Source organism: Quercus lobata, chromosome 5 (assembly GCF_001633185.2).
Source record: "Quercus lobata isolate SW786 chromosome 5, ValleyOak3.0 Primary Assembly, whole genome shotgun sequence".
In the NCBI taxonomy this organism is placed as follows: domain Eukaryota; kingdom Viridiplantae; phylum Streptophyta; class Magnoliopsida; order Fagales; family Fagaceae; genus Quercus; species Quercus lobata.
This window is the reverse complement of record NC_044908.1, coordinates 50,887,544-50,906,529: the sequence shown is the minus strand read 5'-3', so window position 1 is coordinate 50,906,529 and position 18,986 is coordinate 50,887,544. Positions and strand designations below refer to the sequence as shown.

The following is an 18,986-nucleotide window of genomic DNA, read 5'->3' as shown; positions in this document are numbered from 1 at the left end:
GGTTAATGGGATTATGGGCTCACCATTATATTTATGGGCCTATTGATAGACTTTTGTACACGGTTTTGGAGTCCATAACAAAACTGAAATGTAATGAAAATGAATGATATATTCCTTTTCTAATGTGATGGGGAGTCTATAAACAAGGCCAGCTCAATAAAGTCTGAGGTTTAAATTGATAAATTTTAGTAGAGTCTGTTATATTTAAATATTAATTAAATACATTTATTTATTACTAATCAAACCAATATTAATTTTGACGGGTTAATACTTAAGTATTAACAAAAAAATTATTAATTTCGTATAGAGAATTACATTATATTAAGAATATGTAGTCTTGAATAGTAATTCTATAGCAAAACTTAACAGTTAGAAAAGAATAATTAACTAACACTAGGTCATCTTGACAAAATGATGATACACTAAAAAAAAAAAAAGTGATAGTATGAAATTATCAAGTTGAGGTATCAATTCACAGTTTTGAAGTTTTTTGAGATATTTACATAAATCTTCAGTATTTGTTCCCAAGAGAAGAAAAATTCAAAACTAACAATGTTGTGAATTAAATTAAACCATCCACAACACTTACAGCAAGAATGATTTAGGAAGAAAAGAGTGCATGTTATTGCTTGACAAAATTCATAAGCCACTTTATGCATATCTATCTACACTGCAATTTTTCATGATATTGCAGACTCTCTTCTTAAATTTTTGGTGATAAGATTTGTATATCACCTTAAGTAAGTGTTAATGGAAGAACCTAAGAAATGTAACAGATACAAAATGAATATTTGTAATCACAAATTGGGTTCATTTTCAGTTTTTTATTTGGTTTTAATTCCAAGTAGGCAGATCAACAATTTCCCAAGGCCCAACTGGCTATTCTCATTCTTATGATCCAAGGAAATGAAACTATGAAAGATATCACGTATCTGAACAATATGACCCAGACACATTATCCATTTCTTTACTACACAAAATCAGGAGATACTTGAAACATAAATCTAGTAACTCATTAAAGGGAAGGAAGTAACAAAATAGGGAGACATTTTAGAAGCTCTAGACATTTTTTTTTTTCATGAACAGCTGTAGACTACACCGTCTATGGGCTTCTAAATAACATAATGCGCCCTTGGCATAGCCATATCTCATATTCAACCAAATCCCATGCAGAGTTGTCATGATGAAATTAAAATCACACTGCTCGTTCTTTTAAATTTTATCATTAACCATAGCTAGAGATAAGTAGCATTCTCCTCATATTACTGAGAGTCGAGATTAATCGAATAGAGATCATGGGCAGATGTAGAAGAAGAGCCAATACATATTGCATTTGATGACTGAAGGAGGTTCTGACTTTCACTTGAGCTTACTCGTAGGGTCTGACATTGGCCTCTAAAGGATTCAAACCTCACATCATTAGCATAAATACTTGCTTCCATGGTCAATTCTTGAACAACTGTTCGTCTTCAAGCATGCTCACTACGGCAGTCATGGTGGGCCTAAGTGCCGCTGATGGATTAATGCATAATAAAGCTACTTTAATCATTATAATTGCCTCTTCTTTACTGAACTCAGACCCCAATTCTGGATCCACCAACTCCATCAAATTCCCTTTTTGTTGTAAGACCATGGCCCAAATTCCCTTTTTGTTGTAAGACCATGGCCTGAAGTGAAAAAAATAAGAGTTTTGGAAGTGAATGAGAACCAAAAAGAAGAAAAAAAAATTTAATGCCCCACAGTAGGCTACCAATTTAAATGATGAAAAAATAATAATAATAATAACAGAATAGCTTTAAAAAAAATTTTGAAATATTGATAAAGCAATTCGTTAACAACATTTTCTATAGTTTCATCCTTTTCACATATTTACCAAATTCAATTCTTTTCCAATGATGAAAATCATTTTAACAAGACATTAAGATATCATCCGCATATCACTTTAATTTCAATGAAGACATACTAGTTATGCAACTTGAACATTGAACATGCAAGCAAAAATATACTACTTTTTTGGCCAAACTCTTGCCTCCCATAGTCAAACAATTTTCAACTGAAATATGTTTTCATGAGGCTTGAGCCTAGGGTGACATAAAGTAGGTTGACCTAGTCAAATGGAGAAGTTCCAAAAGAAGCAAACTTTACCTAGGTTCTATAATGTGCTTTAGCCACAAGTTTCAAAAGAACATGAGAAGGATGTAACATACCCAATCTAGAAGACACAAACAATTCTCGTTAGGTCTATATTTCATATTGTTCTTCCCAGAAATAATTTCCAATGCAACAACTCCAAAACTGTAAACATCTGCTTTATAGGTTAAAAACCCCCATAATGCATATTCTGGTGCCATATAGCCTCTGCAAAACATATGTTAAGTTAAGCTTTGATAATTGGTTCACTAATATGATCCTATGAACTTCTAAATCAACAAGTGCAAAATCTGTCAAGTTTCCAAGCACCAATTTATCCAATTTATGGTTATGCATGCAATCGTGCAATTAACAAAGCCACCATAATTGAGTTTAACTTCATCGTACTACAAATTATGACAAGACAGTGAAAGCAACAATAACAAGTAAATTAAAATAGAAAAATTTTATTTTCTAAACTTTGTAAATTAGATCAAAGTGCTTGAGTTACATGGACCAGGAGCCATGCAATTGAGCAAATAGAAAAGATCTTATATCTGTGTATGCAATAGAAAGGTTGTATCTTGTGCACAAGGTTCCCACTTTTGTGAGGTTTGAGAGAGATGGTTGATAGGGAGCCTTACTCCCCATTTTGGAAAATGATTTCCAGAAAAGAGTATATAATAAATAGTCTAATTTTTAAATTAAAAAAAAAAAAATCAAGACTTTTCCCAGTCATTTATTATGTTGATACAAGTTGTTCTTTGATAATTGGGAAGATTCCCCAAAAGAAAAACGTACTTTGTTAAGATTTGAGCTTACTCAAGGAATGTTGTAACTGGGCCAGCATGTAAAAAAAAAAAAAAAAAAAAAAGGAATGTTGTAAAATGGTTTTTCCTTCTACAAGAAACTTGACATGAATTTATATTGCATGAGTAATGTGGTAAAAAAAATATTCAACACTATAAATTAAAGGGTGTCACTTTGTATTATAGATAAAAAAACATGAACCCTATTTGATCAATGTGAAACCATGCTGCAAAGAGTTTCTATGAGCATGGTTATGTATCACATGTAGATACCAAATACATACAAATTAAAGTGTCAAATGTACTTTGGCCAATACTTATCTCATAGTACTTTACAAACTTGTCTATGTGCAAAGACTTCATTGAAATAATTACTACCATATTCTATGCAACAACACAGCACTAGAGACCATAAGATCAATATCTATTCACATGAACTCATAGTTAAGATCTACACAGAGATGATGAAACAGAAAAGAATAGGAAAAAAAACTCAAAAGACAGTAAATAGAGAGCAAAAGAAAGGAAGGCATCTCACATGGTTCCAGCAATTCTAGTGCTGATGTGGGTATTCTCCTCTTCATAAAGCTTGGCCAAACCAAAGTCAGAGATCTTAGGGTTAAGGTCACCATCAAGTAATATATTCGTAGATTTGATGTCTCTATGAACAATTTTCAATGTAGATTCCTCATGTAAGAAAGCCAGACCTCTTGCTATGCCAGCACATATTTTATGCCTTGCAGGCCAGTCCAATTTTAATCGGCCACCTGTAGGACCTAAAACTGATGTTCAGAACCCAATCAATAAAATTCATCAAAAGCATTTTCTCCTCATTCTTCTATTATGAACATAAAATGCATTGTAGGTATAAAACATTAGCTTACCAAACAAGGCATGTGCAAGGCTATTGTTTTCCATATACTCATACACCAACAATAATTGTTCTCTTTCAATACAACATCCAAACAATCTAACAAGATTTGGATGTTGTAAACCAGATACCATGCCTATTTCAGTCACAAATTCACGACTTCCTTGCTTTGATTTTGAAGAAAGTTGCTTAACTGCAATTGTAGTACCATCTAATAGTATACCCTGCATTAGGAATTGAGAAATATATATTTTCAGGTATATATTTCATAATATATGTCTACAAATCTCAAGGATCAGGAGAAAAATAAAAGGCAAAAGATGAAACACACACACACACACATTCTATAATAGATAAATAGCTGTTAGATACCTTGTAAACTGATCCAAAACCACCTTCCCCGATCTTATTTGCAGCATTGAAGTTATTAGTGGCAGCTTTTATTTGTTTATATGTAAAAAAACCAGTTTGCAAATCTAATCCTCTTAACTCTGTCAAAGGCATCAGGGTAGACGTCAGGCTACATCTTACAATATAACAAGACAAATTTTTAACCAAATAGATGCATGCCTCTTGAGTAGTTAGGTATCTTCTTAAAGAATGAGAAGACAAGCAAAAGCCTTTAGAAGGCACCATGCAGTTGATCACATAGAAGCTTTAAGAGAGAGAGAGAGAGAGAGAGAGAGAGAGGGTGTTCAAATATATGAAATGGAACTCAAACCCAAGTTGTCACAACATCTTGTCTTTTGTTTCTTTTCATACTTTTGCACAAAAAGTTTATTAGGAGTGAAAAAATAAATAAATAGCCAAGATATTTTGCAGATAATTAGACATTCACTTAACTACAGTTAGCATAAGTCATCCATTTTATGCAGATTTTACAAAATAGCAACAATATGAGTTTTTTGCATGGTTACATAAGCTCAATTATCACCATTATTAGAACTAAATCACTCCAATCATCATGCATCATCCCAAGATAAGTCATATGCTCATAATCCAGCAGTCATTCAGTTGCTTTGCATGGTGTAATTTGGAATGCTGATTCATCTATGGAAGTAAATAGAAAAAGAAAATTAAATATTGAACTGCAACAATTTATGAGCCCTTGGAAAATTTTTCTTCACATTGTTCCAACTTCCCACCATAGTTGGAGAAAATGAATACTGTCCTTTATAATTTATATATCAAGATTTCACAATTGACTACCTTTTTCCCTTGATATCCTCCCTCCCATACAGCCCTTCCACCAAAGAATGCCTAAAATCATAAAAATGAGGAGTAGCACCGAAACTACAGCTCCAACCACAATCTTGCCATCAATAGGGGGACTACGATCTACAGAAAAAGAAACATAGCTAAGAACAGTGATTAAAATTCTGCATTCTGAAATATATGTAGCACAATACAGAAAATAAAAGGCAAGATTGCAATATATGGCTCAAAGACAAACTAGTGGAGAATGGTGGTAAAAAGAAGATGATAAAATGTTTGGATGTCTTCCGTCTAAATGCACTATAAGCTTGTTTTTAGTCTTTCTTTTCAAATTTTAACTGTAGATAATTATGTGGCTCTGCTTCCACCAAATTGTTATGATTACATTGTATGTCAATCAAATCCAAGCATGAAAGAAGCTGGACAACAATAAGATTATCAAACCCCGATACATTTACCAGATTCCACAGAGATGGCTGACACAAGCGGACCACAGATCCCTCTCTTTGGGGCAGCTGTTGTCCCTTTCCCAGCCCAATGAAACCGAATCATCAGAACTTGATTTGTAACAACAGCTGTAAAATTCTTAATGACTGCTTTATCAAGCCCTTGTGCTTCATTTTCAATATTAAAATCTTTCAATGCCAGTTTTTCCTGCAGCAAATTATCAATCAAATCCTCTACTATAACCTATAGAGAAAAATAAATGTGACAGATTACCTGGATATACACATCAAATATCCGCCTCCCAAGACTGTAAGAAGATATATTGTTTCTGAATACTATCTCTGCGAAGTGAAGTTTTACGATATAATTTCCATTCGCCAGGCAGCGGGCATAATATGTGATTGAAAGAGGAGATAGTCGTGCACTTGTGTATAGTTGGGAATTTTCCATTGCAAGTATGGATGCATTATTTGCTAAATAGTCATTTGGGGTATTGGTAATATCCCAAAAAAGACCAGTGTTACTGAATCCCCAATTAGGTTTCACATGAAAATATTTCGCCGGACCAGCTGAGTCTTCATCCCCTTCATATTTTATGCGTCCAATGGTGGTTTCTTTCCCACCACAATTTATATGCAATGAATACAAATCTACAGTGAAGCAGCACCACATTAATGACAATCAAATACAGGAAAACACAATAGAACAAAAATAAAATTTCCATCATCTTGTGAATTCATTTTTGTAGCTGTCTTGTGCAAGATGAATTATCTAACCAAGTTCTTTTTTTCATTTTAGAAATAAAGTACCAAAAGAGGAGGCCCTAACAAGATAACTGGAGCATATACCTCATAATTTGATTTGAATATATATATATATAATAATTACCTTGTGAACATGGAGATTCATCCAAGCACTCAAGAAGTTCTCTTAATTTGTGTAGTAGATAAATTGTGTCAGTTATCCAAAATCAAAGTTATAAAGGGGAAAAAAAAAATCTTTTTCCTTAAAATTTCATAAGTTTGAAGCTTACAAGTTGTCTCTACCAGAAGAGCTTTTGAACAAATTTCTGATGCATTAGAAAAAAAAAAAAAAAAACACTTAGTTTTGGAAAATTGGAAAGGTTATAAAGATGGCAAGTGTATTATGCTCAAGAAGGCAGATACTTACAGTCCATCTCGGCAAAGTGATGCAGGAGCAGAACTCTTTGAAAAATTATTGTAAGAAATGTCTATATTGCTGTAAGTAAAACATAATTATTAAAGCTCAACATAAATTTGAACAAGTAAAAAGGTAATTTTCAAGAGCATTATGATCAATTTTTTTATACTAGAAACAATTTATTATGGACAGAGAATTGTTAAAAAAAGAAATCATTTCAACGTTCTGGAAACAACAACATTGAAAACATGGCCTTTTTAGAATTTAATTAATTTATTGTCATTCAATGCCATCGTTCAAGTCTTTCTTCGCTAGTGGTATGATTGAATGCATGAAACATGCAGTCTGAATCAGCATGCTAAGCTATCTTCCATATTGCATTATTCCTAAATCAACACAACTGGTTTGTCAAATTTAATCCAGCGTCAATTCAAGCTCTTTCCTCTATGCTTCTCTGGCCAGCTCAAAACCAGCGTCCAGAGTAATGTATATAACATCATGTTAAAACAATTTTAAAAACTTTGTTCTCCACACTATGCAAAATTCATGAAGAACTAAGGAGGAAAACCCATACCTGGTACTATTCTTGGTCCACTCTGGAATATTCCCAGTGAGCAAGTTGCTTGTCAAAAACCTATATAGTAAACAAGACAATATCATTAGTTAAGCACCTAGAGCATAAAGATATATATATATATATATTTGGATGAATCAAAATAAGAGTTTATAGCAGGAAGAATTGTACAATGTGAACACAATAGGCTTAACAGCCTAGACTACCAAAAAGTCAAGCTATCCACTACTATAGCAGGAAGCAGCCAGAACTAACTATTACATAATACTCTACCTTCTGTTGTAACGTCCTGGTTATATAAGGGTCCTTTTAGGTTTACATAAAAGGATATAGCGGATGGAGAGGATTCTAGTTTTAGGTTTATTTGGTGATTAGGAGTTGTGATAGAGATAAATGCTAATAATTTGTAGCGACCTTGCACATTAACCCATGGACATCAGCCAAAAGCCAAGCTGTGTTACGCATCTGTAATCTGTTAATGTTTTTAGCTCTTTATTAATTGTTAGTTTGAATTTGCTCTATAATTGAACCTAATTAAGGGTTTGGTTGTGAAGCTTACGTGTAATCCAACCTTTGTAGACCACCTAAATCTGGAACATTACCCTCCAATTTGTTGAAGCTGAGATCTCTGCAAGAAGGTAACAATGTAGATGTCATCATAGCAGAGAAGAAGGCTTACAAATGATTGTTCTGCTGAACACCAAATGTGCACAAGTAAAAAAAAGCATGAATAAAAATAATTTTGAAAAAAGAAAAAGTATTTTAACAACCAATTAGTGATATTCCAAAAATGTTCATTAAACATTGTAGATGCATCTTGTAACAGGTTTTATTAACAACTTTAATTAGAATTTTTTCCATTACTTTTCTTTATCTAGTGAAGAACATGCCACACAAACAGACAAGTGACCAAAGTGGGCATCATTCATAGGTATCTTATGGTAGCTGATGCATCATTTATAGATCATCAAATGATAGAGGTGTTCTGACTTCAGCATCCGTTTGATGACATCAACACTGACAGGCGCAGGCATAGTCACCAAACTTCGATGACCACAGAGTTTGATTGTCAGCCCCTGATTAATTCTACGGACTGATTGATTAAACCCTAATCCTTTCCATTCTCTCTCTCTCTCTCTCTCTCTCTATATATATATATATATATATATATTTCTTTTTTTTTTTTTTTTTCCTCTTTGTTTTCTCTTCACCCTAATCTTTCATTTTTTTTCAACTCAACTTAATATCATGCTATAATAAGGGTTCTATCCAATTATAAGGATCTGCACTATGCACTTCACACATTTTTCAGTAAAAGCTGAAAAATAAAAAGGGAAAAAGATAAAGGACAGGAGAAGTACAAAATCTGAAGTTGTTTCAAATCTGAAATATTAGGAGGGATTGGTCCATAGATATTACAGCTCCTCAACAACCTGAAATTTATACAGAATTCATGTAAGGAAAACTGATCTGAACAGTGTATTATTCTAATTTATACCGTCTACAACAAAATAATGACATACAATCTGCTCATGTTTGTCATGCCATGCAAGGACGGAAATTTTGAACCTTCTCCAAATAAATCACTAATTCGTCTGAATAGAGTTGCATCATCAATAACTGTCAGGCACTTTAGATATAAATACTATAAATTTAAAATCACATGAATGTATCTTAGAGGTTAAGCAACTCAAGAACTGTTAACTTAGAAGGCAGAACTCACAACTCATTTAAATTACTCAAGGCAGAAATGCTAGGAGGAATGGGCCCCTCAAGACCACTAGCTTGGATCTCTCTGTTAACAAAATAGCTCAAACAAATTGAGATCACACTTGAAACCTTTACTTAAAAAAGAGATTTAGAAAACAATGTAGAAGAAAAGCCCGTACAATTTCTGAAGTTGTTTCCAAGTTTGAAAAATGTCAGGTATCCTTCCAGTGAAGTTGTTACTACTAATTCTACTGCACATGGCCCAAAATGGAAACAAGATTGAACAAAATACAAACCCCAAAGATTACCTTTCAATGAAAATACCAAAATTACTGTTAGAACACCTATGGAATCAATACCACCAACTTACAATTCTGTTAATTTGTTTAGATTAGTGAGAGTGTCTGGCAACTCTCCTGTGAGATTGTTAGCACTAAGAATGCTGCAGTCACCAAAAGGAAACTTCAGACCATTTCAATTGTTAAGTGATTAAGAAAATCAGTGAGAATTCAGAGATGACCAATCAAATGTGATTTGAAAAATTAAATAAAAGAAAAGAAAGAAACACTAACAGGTACTCCAAGTTAACCAAATTTCCAAGCTCAGGGGGGACAATTCCAGAAAACTGATTGCTCTCTATGCTCCTGAATATAATCTTAAATATTATAGCTAGAGCAAATGAAAATGACATAATTTTACTGTCTAAATGATTGAGAGAAAGAAAGATACGAAAAGAGCATACATTATTTTAAGAGTGGTAATGTTTCCCAAGTAGGTTGGAATTGGTCCTGATAAGTTGTTCGTGGAGATGGACCTGCAGTGAATTCATTTAAATCAGTAAGAATGAGCACTTATTGGCTGATTTGGACTTGAACTCCGAAGTCACTTACAGATATTCCAACTGCATAGAAGCCCATTCTTGTGGTATATTACCACTGAGGTAGTTAGCATTGAGATCACTACAATCAAGAGGAAATTGTTCAAAGAAACTTAATCCAATTTTCAGGTACGAAGTAAAACAAATAATAGTTACTCTCCTTACATAATCTTCAGGTGGTGTAGTTTTGCAAGAGCTGGTGGAAGAAAACCAGCAAGACCCTGCGCTCTAAGAAATCTGTATAACAAGGATTTTTACAGGAGAAAAATTAAATACAATCTGAATTTTCAGACCTGCAACACTAACCTTCAAACTTAAATCCACTAGAACACGATTCAATTTCAAGTATTTGTGCCTAAAGAAAACATTTGCTAGCTCAAAAGTAAATTAGAATCCAACCAAATGTGAAACATTTGATTCACATTTGAACGAACTTGGAGCAAGGTGAAAGTGCATAGATTAGAATACCACAAATGTCTAGCTCTCTTGAGCACCTTCACAATGCCAATGCATACTATAACCAGAACCTGTATCTTGGCATGAGGTTACATACATACATCTTTTTTGAAGTTACAACAATGTAGGAGTGTTATGATCCTAGTACCGGTTTTCAGAAATAAATTCTACCCATTAGTTTGTATTATTTGGTATTAGAGACAACCACAATGTCGAGTAATGTGTCACATCTATATATTACTAAAAGCTGAAGCGTAGCATTTAATTTTGCTACGCTCACATTGAGCCATGTCAGCAGTCAATGCATTATCAATTCTTTTCCAATTTTTTATATAATTTTTTTAACATTTAAAGTGAATTAAAAACTCTATTATATTACAATCAAAATATCATATTTAATTTATCTTATTTTTAACTATTCTTATTTATTATTAAATTTTCAATTCTATTTTAACTTTTCATATCCCCACTACTTTCTACCTTAACTTTCTTCAACCTTTCTCATTCCATTTTAACTTTTCATATCCCCACTACTCTCAATATTACTATTATTCTATCTTTTTATCTTCATTTATTTTTTACTCTTCTTATTCTTATCCTCATACTATAAAATTGTCATTCCCTCTCTTATTCCATGCATAATTTCTATTTTTCCACACACAAAAGCCTCTCTCTCTCTCTCTCTCTCTCTCTCTCTCTCTCTCTCTCTCTCTCTCTCTCTCTCTCTATATATATATATATATATATAAATATATATATATATATATATATACACACACATATATTTTCTTTAGTTTTTGGTATATATATATTTTTTATTTTAATCTAACAAGTTGACCATCAAAACATACTGATGCAATATTGAAAGCTCCATCAAATGCATCGCAGAAATCAATTTTGGACTCCTAGGAGTCAGTCGGTTTGCTAAAGTTGGAATTGATTGGTAATCTAGCTTGATACGATTTAGTATTGTGTTTTATGTTGTTATCATTTTTATTCTCATTGGTTGTTAAATGTTATATTATTGCATTATAAAGATAGTATACAAAAAATATAATTTTATTTTATTACATAGCATAACTAAAATAATATGGTGTTTATTGCTATACATTTCATTTTTACTATTTTTCTTCTCATCTTATTTTATTCAACATTTAAATTTAGTAACATCCTCCATATCATAATTATTTACATTTTGTCTCTCTTTTTTTTTTTAATTAAACATATAATATATTTTTTTAAATTCAATAAATAAAAATTGTTCTTATAAAGTCTTCCCATGAAATGTTACAATACATCAATGGAAAAATGAAATACAAAACAAATATCAATTTAGAAACACCCAATTAAAAAAAATAATAATAAAAATTTTTCTTATAAAGTATTCCCATAAAACGTCACAATGCATCAACAGAAAAAGAGAATACAAAACACATGCTATTTTAGAAACACTAAATTTATAATAATTATAATAATATCAAACCAAACATATCATAAAATAAACTAATAGTTATGGATATACTAATTTCATGGCAGCAAAATGGAATAAAATAAAAATAAAAATAAACGTTACAATATACATATTTATTACATTAGAATTATCATCAAATTTGGGAAACAATAGGATGTTAACGAAGAGAGAGAGAAAGGAATTAGTAAAAGAAATCAAACGTCAGTTAAATAAATTAATTAGTAACCGTTAATTGGAAAACAAAGAGGCTGACGGCTAAATGAGTAAAAAATTAATTAAAGATAGCCTTACGAATGTTATTGAAAACTTTACAATGCAAATAAATAAATCATTAAATTCACTTAATTAAATCATATAATGAACAATTAATTACAATCATACAAAATTTAAACTTGAAAATAAGCGAACTCTAATCTAGAAAATCATATTTATTATCAAAACTAAAAGGAAGACGTTCTTCAGTAATAATAGAAATATATAAGAAATAAAGATGAAAATTTTCAAAATCCTTTTTTTTGACATTTTATTTAACATTATTTATAAATAATAATAATAAAAAAAAAACCTTAAATGCTTATATTCTTCACACACCATGACTTTTAAAATCTAATGAAAGGTTCTAAGAATTTAACTCTCATTTAATGCCTCTATTATGAAAATCACCAACCAGTAAAATATGATAATAGTAGAAAACGTTATAAATGAGATCATGAAAAAACTAATTAGCCACTATTATTATGAAATAAATGTCTCTTTTTATGCATCTAAGAAAATGAAATGTATAGAGTTTACTTATTAAGGTATATGTAAAGATTCATATTTAAAAAATATGTAAAGGTTTTTTTTGGAAAAAAGAAGTATATGTAAGGTTTCTATTAACTTAAAAGACAATGAAAAACCAATTTTTAATTACTAAAACAGTCGCTACTCTATAAATCACACACAAAACTATATTCAATATCCTAAACTATAGAGTTAGGCCATTTTGGATATACACCGCCATATTCAACTTACAAATTACAATCCAAATCAATCATACAACTTCACAATCAAAGCATGAATTACCTTCTGAATTATTGCTTGGAATTTTCACAATTATTGAAAGAGAATCGCCAAATTTAATTTTTTAAAAACATCAAGACAAGGTGAATTTTAATTTTTTTTAACTTCCATAGAAAAAAAAAAAAATTACCCACATTATTTCAACCCTTATGGAAAAGAAGATTTACATGTAGCATGGAAAACGTGTTTAATTGACTTAGAGGTGTAAAAATTAGTCAACCGACTATGGTAGAATTAAGGTTTCAAATTTTAAATATAACAATTCTACAATAATAAAAAAATATTTTGTGATAAATATGATTATGAAATGCATTAATTTTCATTAAATTAGTTCAAATTACAAAATAATAATAATAATGAGACCACCTTAAAAAATAATCACGCGCAACGCGCGGGTCTGCGACTAGTAAGTACATAATAATCAAGCCTTGACCCCCATTTGGTCATCTTTCTTGTCCCCTATTGCTTTAAGGATTAAAAAGCTGAACTTTAGTTAGGAAAATTGTTTTTTTTTTTTTTTTAAAAAGGCGAAAAACACATTTTGGTCCCTACATTTTCAGCCGATTTCCGTTTTAGTCCCTAAGTTTTTTTTTTACCTATTTTAGTCCTCCTAAAAAACGCTTCCATTTTAGTCCCTGCCGTTACATCAGAAACGGATATTGCAGACGTGGCAAACGGCAAAATCAAATAATAATAAACTAATGTCCACGTGGCCTAAATTAATAATAAAAAATATTTTTTAATGCCACATCAGCATCTAAATTAAAAAAATTAATTTATTAATTTTAACTAAATAAAAAAATTAAAAACAGAATTAAAAACTAAAAATCTTATAAATTGAGATCTAAGTGTGCCTTGAACAAGAAAAACAAGAAAACAAACCCAGATCCAAGAACACATTCCCAGAAATTATTAAAAAAAAAAAAAAAACCCAGGCCAAGGAAAGGAGAAGCGTCGTCAATGCCGTGGCATCGAGCTCATCGCTTCCGAGAACTTCACCTCCTTCGCTGTTATTGAAGCCTTAGGCAGTGCCCTGACCAACAAATACTCAGAAGGCATGCCCGGTAACCGATACTACGGAGGTAACGAATTCATCGAGGAGATCGAGAATCTCTGCCGATCTCGAGCCCTCCAAACCTACCGTCTCGACCCAACCCAATGGGGTGTCAATGTGCAGCCATATTCAGGTTCACCAGCTAACTTCGCTGCCTACACCGCTGTGCTTCAACCACATGATCGTATCATGGGTTTGGATCTTCCATCTGGGGGTCATTTGACACATGGGTATTACACCTCTGGTGGGAAGAAGATCTCTGCTACCTCCATTTACTTCGAGAGTTTGCCTTATAAGGTGAATTCCACAACTGGGTATATCGATTATGATAAGTTAGAGGAGAAGGCCTTGGATTTCAGGCCAAGGTTGATCATTTGTGGTGGGAGTGCATATCCAAGGGACTGGGATTATGCTAGGTTCCGTTCTATTGCTGACAAATGTGGAGCCCTTTTGCTTTGTGACACGGCTTGTGGGTTGATTTTCTTGGCCTGGGTTGTTGTGGGTTTTATTTTGGTGGTTGTGGGTTAGCTTTGTGATCGGAATTTTTGGCTTTGGTTAGTTTTTTTTTTTTTTTTTATTAAATAATTTCTGGGTATGTGTTCTTAGATCTGAGTTTGTGTTCTTGTTGTTCTTGTTCAAGGCACACTTAGATCTCAATTCATAAGATTTTTAGTTTTTAATTCTGTTTTTAATTTTTTTATTTAGTTAAAATTAATAAATTAATTTTTTTAATTTAGATACTGATGTGGCATTAAAAAATATTTTTTATTATTAATTTAGGCCACGTGGACATTAGTTTATTATTATTTAACTTTGCCGTTTGCCACGTCTGCAATATCCGTTTCTGATGTAACGGCAGGGACTAAAATGGAAACGTTTTTCAGGAGAGGGACTAAAAGCGGTAAAAAAAAAACTTAGGGACTAAAACGGAAATCGACTGAAAATGTAGGGACCAAAATGTGTTTTTCGCCAAAAAAACTAATGCCTGTAGCAGTGCTTCAAGTGTAAATGCATTGCGCACTCTTTCCTTAGTTTGGATTTTAAATTAACAGATAAATCAATCGATCAATAAGAGTAAGCTTAGTAACAGACCAATCAGCTTATGTAATGTGGCCTACAAAATTGCTGCCAAAGTTTTAGCAAATAGACTGAAACTAGTTATTGATGAGCTTATCACTCCTCACCAAAATGCATTTATCAAGGGTAGATTGATCACTGATAATATCATCTTGACTCATGAGTTACTCCACACAATTAAGAGGAAAAAAAAGGGCAGGGTTCGTTTCGCTGCACTAAAGTTGGATTTGAGCAAAGCCTATGATAGACTAAATTGGAATTTTCTTGAAGCCACACTCCAGAAGTTGGGTTTCAGCCAGCACTGGATTCAGTTGGTAATGCAATGTGTTACCACAGTAACATACAGTGTTTTAGTCAATGGATCTCCCACAGAAAAATTCAAACCCAACTGTGGTATAAGGCAAGGTGACCCACTATCACCATACCTATTTATTATTTGCACAAATATTCTGTCATGTATGTTGCAGAAATTAGAAGATACTGGTATGCTAAAGGGAGTGGCAATAAACAAAGGAGGGCTTCCTATCTCACATCTCCTGTTTGCGGATGACATTATCATCTTTTTCAAAATTGCCACGCAGAATACAGACAAGCTCAGCCAAACCATACAAAGCTTTTGTGAAATGTCAGGCCAAAAAATAAATGCCACCAAATCAGTCATGGTGGTCAGTCCTAACTGTGATGATGTTATAAAAGAAGACTTAGTTAGAAAGTTCAAAGTAAATATTGCAGAGAAGATTGGAAAATATCTAGGAGTCCCAGTAGACCCGGGAACAACTAAAAGAGAAATTGGCAACCAAATCATTGATCGGCTACAAAGTAGACTCCAAACTTGGAAAGGTAAGCTCTTATCACCTGCAGGGAAGCTAACTCTTATTAAATCAGTTATGCAAGCCATGCCAATCTATTCTATGTCGATCCATAGATTATCAAAAGATACCTGCAATAGAATTGACAGAATCATTAGAGACTTTTGGTGGGGAAACAATGCAGAAGTGAGGAAGTTACATACCATAGCTTGGGATACAATCTGCCTACCTAAGGAACTAGGAGGTGTCGGTATTAGGAAGAGAGAACAATTTAATCAAGCACTCTTAGCCAAGCAATACTGGAGAATAACCCAGAATCCACAATCACTACTAGCTACTACTCTTAAAGGGAAGTACTTTCCAACAGCTCAAAACCTTTGGGATATGGAACGATGTCCAACCACTGCGTCCCAAATATGGAAAGGAATATGGAGGACAAAAGAAACACTACTGATAGGAGCAAAATGGCAAGTAGGTATGGGGGATGGCATCAAATTACGGGATCCACTATGGTATAGACCTCGGAATGAAACATCATTGCTGGAATATGGACTGGACCGAGGCACAGTTAGAGATCTTATGGATACTGAAACAGGCACTTGGAGGGCTGAAATCATTGCGAATATATATGAAACGAGAGTTGCACGGGAGATTTTAAACACTCCACACTCAAAGTTTGGAGCTCTGGATAAAATTTTATGGTTGCAATCACAGAAGGGGACCTACAAAGTAAATGAAGGATACAAACTGATTACTAAGGGACAAGATGGGACAATTAATTATGGTATGAATAAACATGGCTGGAAACACCTTTGGAAACTAAAAATACCGTATAAAATATGTCTGTTCTTATGGAAATTATTACATAATGGGCTACCCACTAGATTGGAGCTCAACAGAAGACAAATTATTGTTAGCACCAATTGTGTAATGTGTGAACAAGAGGACGAAACATTGGACCATCTTTTCCTCAAATGCCCCTTCGCAAGAGCTTTATGGTTTGGCTCGCCACGGAACATTCGTTCTGATACTATCCCCTCTATCCGGCAATGGTTGATAAGCATTCTTGAAAAATATAAGGCAGGTAATGAACAGGAGGATAATGTTCTTACAGATATTAGTGCCACTCTTTGGGTGATTTGGACTTATCGAAATATGGTTCTATTTGAGAATAAAGCTGTTGACATCCAACAAGCCATTTCAAGCACCAGTTACTTCATGACAGAATGGAAAATAGAATTAGATGATTACCTCCAAATTGGTTCAACACCTACTGAAACTACTGGAAACCAGTCTACATGCAGAACTCAGAATTGGCAAGCAATAATTATAGTAGATATAAAAAAGCGTTCGCGCAAAGCTATTTGGAATGGAGGTGCCTTTGTGATCAAAAATCGTTTAGGCCAGTCCGTTCGTAAAGGTTGTTATTCCTGGCATTCCAACAATGATGAAACCAACTTACTATCCACAATTCGAGAAGCTTTGTATGAGGCGTGGAAACAAGGTTTCAGGGAGGTAATCCTTTTTCTACAATCAAATCATGGAGTAAAGCTAATTCAGACACATTGCTTGACTAGCTTGGAGAATGTCCCGATCATGGAAGATATTGCAACATTACAAAAGATGTTTAAACATATTCACGTCCAAGTTGCTCCTCAACTGGTGCTCCAAGAAGTTCAGGGATTGGCAGACATGGCGACAGTATGCTTTACAAGGCTCACCTGGATATGATTTGTTTGGTGGTAACAAAAAAAAAAAAGTAACACCACGTGCAACAAATGTATAGTATCCATGATGATAGTCTTACCAAAGCTCGGTAGTACATGAGGTACCCATTACTTCAGGTGCCATTTTTTTTCTATTTAGCAAAAATAAATAAATAAAAAGTAGTAGTACGTACATTTGAACAACGTGGCATACACCATCGTTAGTAAGGTTGCAATCGCAGATGAGAGTATTGTTGTAGTAGAACGGCTGATTTGAATTGACTTGTGCTGTTGTCCAGCTTTGGTCATTACTAGTGCACGGGTCCACTTTGAAATTCCAGCCTCTCTTTCCCAATTGATCAGCAATTTCACCAAGGGCTCTAACTGCATAGAGTTAAACTAGCAGTGTAGAATCTCTAAAATTTTAGTCAAACAAAAATAGTGCAATTGTAATTGAGGGGGTTCACGGTGCTGTCGTTCGCAGCCGATCACCGCCGTCCTTATACCGCTCAAGCGCCACAAATTTTTTTTTTTTTTTTTTGGGATAATCTGGCGCTTTGGACTTGGTATATGATATGTATTCTGCATTGGGCTTTTTAATTGGGCCTATTGGTATAGCCAGCCCAGTTTTCTAAACCAGTCACATTAACGACACTTCTTTCATTTTCTTTTAGAAACAAACACAAATGAGGGATAGAGAATAGTTGAATTTTTTTTCAAAATAGCATCAATTTTCAAACAATTTTATTAGTTAGTACAGATTCAAAACTATTTAGGAAACTAACATCTCGAGTACAACAAACTTGATTTTGGAGTGCAAAAATCGAGTTCATTGAACTCAGTTTCATTTAAATTGAAATCGAGCCTTATAGACTCGATTTCTCAGTCATGCCTTTTTCCGTTAGCAACACAATCCATTTCTCCCTCACTCAGATCACTTCATCATTTCTTCCCTTTGCCTATCTTTCTCTGTCTCTCGCTCACTCTAACGAGGCAACAACTCTCTCCGTCTTTTTCAAGAATCAAAAAACCCAAAGACCCAGAGAGAGAAACATCAACAACAAGAATCAAGAAACCCACCCAAAGATCCAGAGAGAAACATCAACAAACTCCGTCGCCGCCACCTGGGTTCAATCACCACCACCTCCTAGAGCCTTCGTTGTTGCCACCTACGTTTGATCTCTTTGGTTTGTTTTTTCTATCTTCGTGGTTTGGGTTTGACTTCATGGGTTTCTAGTTGTGGGTGAGATACGAGTCTGTAATGGAGTGTAACAGAAAAAGGCATGGATGAGAAATCGAGTCTATAAGGCTCGATTTCAATTTAAATGAAATTGAGTTCTACAAACTCGATTTTTATGCCATGATCCTGAAATCGAGTTCAATGAACTTGACTTAGCACTCCCAAAATCGAGTCTGTTACACTCGAGATGTTAGTTTCCTAAATTATTTTGAAAACGTGCTAACTAACAAAATTGTTTGAAAATTAATGTTCTTTTGACAAAAAAAATTGGAGAATAGTTTCTCACAATCAAATTTCGAAATTTTTCATTACTAAAG

General features: G+C 33.4%; 1 protein-coding gene across 1 annotated transcript; it reads right to left on the bottom strand.

Annotated features, from left to right (window-relative positions):
- Positions 1-991: 991 nt before the first annotated feature.
- Positions 992-18,156, bottom strand: LOC115990048 (probable leucine-rich repeat receptor-like serine/threonine-protein kinase At3g14840). Its single transcript, XM_031113911.1, has 23 exons — positions 17,897-18,156; positions 17,624-17,813; positions 9,960-10,031; positions 9,808-9,876; positions 9,660-9,731; positions 9,490-9,561; positions 9,288-9,359; positions 9,097-9,168; positions 8,931-9,002; positions 8,731-8,802; positions 8,569-8,640; positions 7,767-7,835; positions 7,208-7,267; positions 6,643-6,711; positions 6,506-6,541; positions 6,361-6,401; positions 5,746-6,122; positions 5,484-5,679; positions 5,020-5,148; positions 4,183-4,301; positions 3,824-4,034; positions 3,478-3,721; positions 992-1,636 (listed from the first exon to the last, which is right to left on the bottom strand). The coding sequence occupies exons 1-23, from the start codon at positions 18,015-18,017 to the stop codon at positions 1,606-1,608; spliced, it is 2,538 nt and encodes an 845-aa protein (XP_030969771.1). The 5' UTR covers positions 18,018-18,156; the 3' UTR covers positions 992-1,605.
- Between the last annotated feature and the right edge of the window lie 830 nt (positions 18,157-18,986).

Bases quoted from the DNA above. Each gene is read 5' to 3' on its own strand.
- LOC115990048 (XM_031113911.1), bottom strand. From the start codon at position 18,017: ATGCAGAATACATATCATATACCAAGTCCAAAGCGCCAGATTATCCCA. The intron at 9,732-9,807 runs GTAAGTGACTTC...AATTCACTGCAG, and splicing joins TCTATGCAGTTGGAATATCT to GTCCATCTCCACGAACAACT. The intron at 6,542-6,642 runs GTAAGTATCTGC...CTAATGCATCAG, and splicing joins TCACTTTGCCGAGATGGACT to AAATTTGTTCAAAAGCTCTT.